The sequence below is a fragment of the Seriola dumerili genome, unplaced genomic scaffold (assembly GCF_002260705.1).
Source record: "Seriola dumerili isolate Sdu_G_001 unplaced genomic scaffold, Sdu_1.0 BDQW01000513.1, whole genome shotgun sequence".
Taxonomy (NCBI): Eukaryota; Metazoa; Chordata; class Actinopteri; order Carangiformes; family Carangidae; genus Seriola; species Seriola dumerili.
Window position 1 is genome coordinate 958948 of NW_019174768.1, and position 6170 is coordinate 965117.

General features: G+C 41.7%; 1 protein-coding gene across 1 annotated transcript; it reads left to right on the forward strand.

Annotated features, from left to right (window-relative positions):
• Nucleotides 1–1403: 1403 nt before the first annotated feature.
• On the forward strand, nucleotides 1404–3805 carry LOC111235557 (cyclin-dependent kinase 5 activator 2-like). Its single transcript, XM_022764030.1, has 3 exons — nucleotides 1404–1980; nucleotides 2561–2698; nucleotides 2931–3805. Exons 1-3 carry the CDS (start codon nucleotides 1549–1551, stop codon nucleotides 3405–3407), a joined length of 1047 nt encoding a protein of 348 aa, XP_022619751.1. The 5' UTR covers nucleotides 1404–1548; the 3' UTR covers nucleotides 3408–3805.
• The last annotated feature ends 2365 nt before the right edge of the window (nucleotides 3806–6170 follow it).

The window sequence follows — 6170 nt, forward strand, 5'->3', positions numbered from 1 at the left end:
CCTCCTCCCGCTCTCTCTCTGCCTCCTCAGACAATGAACCTTCTGCTACCACAGGCTCCGCCCACAACACACACGCTGAAATACACACTCACACACACACGTTCACTCGGGGGGGTTGAGAGACACTGACTGGCAGTGTGATTGTGTTTAATCATTATTATCATTAACAACAAAAATAATAATGTAAAAATGTAGTTTATATGTAAATATGCCCTATATCATACAGACAGTAACAGATTTACTGTTATGTTTAATCATAATGACAATACAGCATCAGTAACAGTATGAATAGTGATAATCCATCAACATGATGCTGTTTCATACATCAGACATTATTTTTAACTGAGATTTAATTTCTAAAGCTTCCTCTGCCCACAGCAACAAAACAGTGAGAATAAACACAAGAAATAAAAGTGCGGAAAATAAATTCTAAAATCAAATAGGGAGTATGTTGATATAATGTTAACTTTATATATATATATAATTAGGCCTGCACAATATGTAAAAAAAAACAAACAAAAACTTATTATTTAGGCAGATATTGTGATTTTAGTTTGAATGTTGTTTTTTCTGACTGTGGAGGAAAGTCCAGGACAGTCGGGACTCCCTGGTCCTCTGTGGTCTTCCAGTTGTTCTCACAAAGCTTTGAGGTGTGTTTGGGTCATGATCCTGCTGCAGACCAGAGGGTGGAAGATGTCATCTGATTGGTGCTTCACCTTGGTCAGGGTGGAGTGTGTTTAGTGCAGGTGTCTGACTCCAGAGTAAAAACCACCATGTTTCACTGTGTTTTTTGATAAACTGTGGTATCACATGGTGTCATGAGATAATGTGTTTTTCAAGAATCCTTGAGTTTAATGAATGAATGACTAATTTTTCTTGTTTTTAATGGATATTTGATCCTATTTTACGAGACCTCTGTTTCCTGATCTCTTCCTCTTCCTGTTCACAGCACTTCTGTTTCCTGTGAACTCTACACAAAATAAAAGTCCTAAAGTTGTTGTGGGAATAATCCCTTCTTTTTTGAGGGAGACTTTTATTGTGATACATTAACAGGAAAGGCCAAGTTTCACTCAGTGGATTGACCTTCTGCTGAATGTCTCCTGTTATAAAGAGTCGTTTTCCAGTGAAAACTGTGTTTTGTATGAGTTGATCTGAATCAGCTGTTTGTGCCAAACTACAGTTAAATTGTTGCCATGGTGATTTTAAGTTTCTACTGGAGACATGGATTCACTGGATTCCACTGCAGCTTTAAACTGTGTCTACTCAGTTTCAGCACCGCGGACAGAGTCTCTGCAGCAGCCCCCCCCCCCCCCCCCATCCCCATCCCCATCCCCATCTATTCCTTCAGTCTGCGTCACAGAGAGACAGACAGGTAGAGACAGACGGTGTAGGAGTGATGGAGCTGCAGACAGACTTCTCTTTTCTCTTCATGGATGATTTTTATTTTTAACGGTTTAACGGTTTAGCGCGAGGGCCTTACAGACAGACAGCTCTTCCTCTTCCTGCGCTGCCGCAGAGAGGCTAGCGCCGCTCGGACCGGTTGTCGTCATGGGAACGGTGCTGTCTCTGTCTCCGGGCTCACGGAAAGCCGCTGCTCGTGGGCCAGACAAGCTCGCGGAGCTCGCGGTTCAGAAGCCGCTGGAGGCCCGCGAGGAGGAGGAGGAGGAGGAAGAGAAGGATGGCAAAAAGAAGAAGAAGAAGAAACGGCACCCGGTGCTGCTGCACGCGCTCAGCTGGAAGAAACGCCTCGTGGCCGCGCGAGCCAAGAGGAAGGGCGGGAAGAAGGTGAAGCCGGCGGCGCCCGATTCCGGGCACGTGCAGCGGGAGAAGGAGGCCACCGACAGCCGCCACCGAACACTGAAGGCCGGACAAAGACACGGGCCCATCCCTGTACCCGTACCAACCGTCCCGGAATACTCCCAGAGCCAGAAGCAGGGTAGGCCGGACCCGATCATTTCACCACGGAGGGTGGTGGTGCAGGTCGGTCAAACTCTCAACTTTAAAATGTTGGAGTCAAATATGAAATATGCAAAACAGAAAAATCTAATGTACTGAAAATAGACAAGAAATAATTTTAATAATTATATATAGGCTTTTATATATATATATACATAATTTAATAAGAATTTGTTTATAGAGTTTATATTTATTATACATTACACATGGTTTATACATATAAGAATTCTTTTTTTATAGCGACCTGATCCAGGTGTTTCTATTAAATTTGGTAAATGTTCTGTCAAAGCCTCATTTTTGGTCAAAATGATTTTGAAGAAACAAAACCATAGGAAATGAATTTTCATATTGAAAATATTTATTTAATTCCTCCAGTTGTTCATGTATTATTATTAATTCAATGCAAATGAAACATTGAAATAAAAATGTTTAATGTCACATTTGAACATGTCTAAGGAGGGTCGACAGTGAATTTGTTGAAATTTTAACAAAAACAATTTGACAGCTTTAATCACTTTCTGATAAAATCACAAACTCTACAGTCTGTCTCCTCTGTCCTTGTTTCCTTGTGTCTCCACGTCTCCTTGTCTCTTTTCCTCTGCAGGCTTCGACAGGTGAGCTGCTTCGTTGTCTTTCTGATTTTCTGTGTCATCGTTGTGTCAAACTGAAGGAGCTGTCGTCCAATCAGATTGTCCTCTGGTTCAGAAATGTCGACCGAGCGCTATTGGTTCAAGGCTGGCAGGTCGGTGTTTGTGTTGACTTTTCAGTCTTCAGACCTCTTTATCTAGTCCTGACACCTCTGAAACTAATTTGCTCTTACTAGCACCAGTACTACAATTTGTCCTGTATGTTTATATCTGTAGTTCTAGTACTACTTGTACTGTGTGTATAGTATTAGTTAATTCTCTTCTCTCTATCTGTATCTGCTGAACTATTTGCCCTGTGCTTGCCCCCCCTCCAACCCTAACCCCCAGGACCAGTGCTTCATCAGTCCTGCCAGTCTGGTCTTTGTGTACCTACTGTGCAGAGAGGCGGTGGATGAGGACACATCTTCGGAGCAAGAGCTCCATGCCACCTTTCTCACCTGCCTCTACCTGGCCTACTCCTATCTTGGCAATGAGATCTCATACCCCCTCAAACCTTTCCTGGTGGAGTCTAGCCGTGATGCATTCTGGGAGCGAGCGCTGGAGCTGATCGACCGTCTGAGTGCTGACATGCTACGAATCAACGCCAACCCACACTTCTTCACAGAGGTGTTTCAGGATCTGAAGAACCAAGGGGGAGTGAGGGAGAGGGAGAGAGAGAGGGAGAAGCTTGAGAAAGAAAAGGAGAAAGAAAGGGAGTGTGAGGAGGAGGAAGTGAAAATAAAGCAGGAGAAAGAGACAGAGGAGGAGAAAGAGGATGACAAAGAGAACGATGAAGGAAACAGAATAGTTGATCTTGATCGCTAAGAGAGAGAGAGAGAGAGAGAGAGAGAGGAAATCACAGTATTTGTTAATGAGACTCGCCCAGCAGCCATCGACCTACTGAGGTCTGAATGTAAACTGGCTGCACCTGCAGCTTTAAGGCCATTACCATGGCGATTGACGAGCAATCTGATCAACAGTTGGATGAATCATGACTTTTGACCTCCTACTGAAGAGAGACTGAAACATGGACACTAGCTCACTTTAACTGCATGCTGTCAATCAAAACCAACATTATCTTCTGATTGTACCATCGTGGATGTAGACCAGTTACCATGGCAACCTTACATATGATCTTCAGCCTTATTTTGTTTCGTTGCATAGCAGAAGAAAGCTTAATGTGTCAGTGAGTGCTGCAGAAAGGTATTTATTTATTTATCACATGCCAGCGGGTGAGGGTGAGTGGTGGTGGTGGTGGTGGTGGTGGTGGAGGTGTAGGTGGGGGAGTTGGAAGTGGGGTAGGTGGTCGTCAACGGCAACAGAGGCATAAAACACCCATAAACTCACAGAATCAAATCAGCGTGTTAAAGAACCTGGAAGCTGAAACTCTGAACCTGTGAGAAGTTTAACATTTAAAGTTAATGAAGACCAGTGAGTCATTATACAAAGGTTAATTAAGGTCAGTGTGCCTGAGGTCAAAGGTTAATGAAGGTCAATGTGTTTGAGGATAAAATTTTATTGATTTAAACTTACAGTGTTGTTGCTGTGGCTGGGAGCAGATGTCGACACCTCAGGCCTTAACGCACAACTCAAATCTCTGTTTCACTACAGGAACCTAACAACCTGTGACCTCTGAAGTAAGTCTGAGCTTCTGCTCATGTTCCCACTGGGTTTCACAAACTAGAAAATTTCAGATTGAATGTCATTAAATATGACAGAGGGACAAACACTGAGTCCAGTAGTGGGACAAACAACAATAGAAGAAGTAAGCTGACAGTTCTGTCACATTTCATCTTATGACTTAAGTATTGTTAAAACACCTGGACGTCTCAGCTGTCAGCTGTGTCAGAGAGTCAAGACGACTCAACTCCACCAACTCCGAACCCTAACCCATAACCCATAACCCTAACCCTCAGAACAGAGGAAACTAAAGCAGAACCAGAAACAACAGATACATGTGAAGTTACAGCTCAATAAGTTCCTGTAGTGGAAAAGGACGAATAATGTGGGGTGGTGATGAAACGTCTGATAATCCAGGAGATCACTGCACTGCTCGTACCTGAGGATAAAAAGCTAAATATTTAAGGATGTTTAATGTCACCTGAGCTGATTTTATTTTCCCCTAAATAAATCTACCAACTGCTTCAGGCGCCTGACCAACTGAATTCACTGATATAAAGAAGCAGCTTTTGTCTGTTTTTATTTGCTCAGCAGCCATGATCAAAGCAGGATATCATGTGACCTGTTGATCAGCTGTTTTCTGTCTCTGTTGACTGAAGTTTGAATGTAAAACCAGTCAGGTTGACTGATTTGTGCCAACTGTTTTTATATAGAAATCAAACCACCAACATAAACGAGTCATCTGAGTGTCTGTCGCCTCCGATTTCCTCTTCACTGTAAACTATTCTATTCTATTCAGTCACAATATATTTGTCACAGTTAAGACGGGAATCTGGCTTATGTCTGTTTTTAGCATAACAATATTAATAAAATGTAAATATGAAATTTCTGGGAAAACAGCTTTTAAAATTTGCAGTAATGAAAGACTGTGATTGTAGCTGTAAGATCAGGCTGTGATTCTGACTGCCTGCTTCTCTTTACTGCACATTAGACATTAATACTGTGGAAGAAAGCATGGTGAAAATCAGACTCTCCTGCCAAGACTTGAACCTGCCCCTCTCTCAGATGTAACAGATGGTAACTTCATGACAATACTCTGAAAACTGATATATGTCAGCTCAGACCGACAGATATTTTAGAGTTACACATGAGCAGAAATAAAGCCACAGCAATAACTACAATTCTAGACACGATATCATCAGCGGCAATGTCTATACTTAGAGTCATATTCATAGTGTAATCACAAGTACAGCTTCATCAGCAGCCAGTCAACATTAGTCACAAGTCATGAGAGAGAGATGTAAAACTCCATTGAGATGGGTTTTGATACTTTAAACCATAAATATAACTTCTTATGGATTAACACTTCAAATATGTAAGATATGGGACCTTTTAAAAATTCATAGTAAATGTAGAAGTGAGTAATATTATATGTTGGTGTTGTCAGTGGGATCAGATAAATTACAGATGTGTTAGGCAGGTATGTGTGTGTTCATGTGTGTCTGTGTGTCACTGCAGTGAGTCATCGCTGCATCTCTGCTCAGATTTTTGTGAATCACGGACATACAGGTCACATGATGCAGATCCACTTGCTGCTGATTGGTCTGAATTTGCTGCAGAGAGACAGAGAGACAGGCAAAGGAGGTGTAGGGATGTAAAAAAATAAATGTATGGAAATGTGCCACATAGATAAAGGTGAAGGTAATGAGTATAAAAGATGATTAATAAGAAAAAGAGAGATAAAATGTGGTTTCTGTTTAGCTAACACATGTCCTGAGTTCCTTCAGTCTTCCAGATACAGGTCTTTAATTTGTCAAACAGGAAGTCGTTACTGTTGTTTCATTTAGATGTGAATTCATAGAAAACTGAACATGAGATGGAAAAAGACGTGGTTATGGAAAGTTTCAGATTTTCATAGTGGGAAACTATTGGGTTACATTTCTTGTCCTTTTTTCTCCAACATGTTAA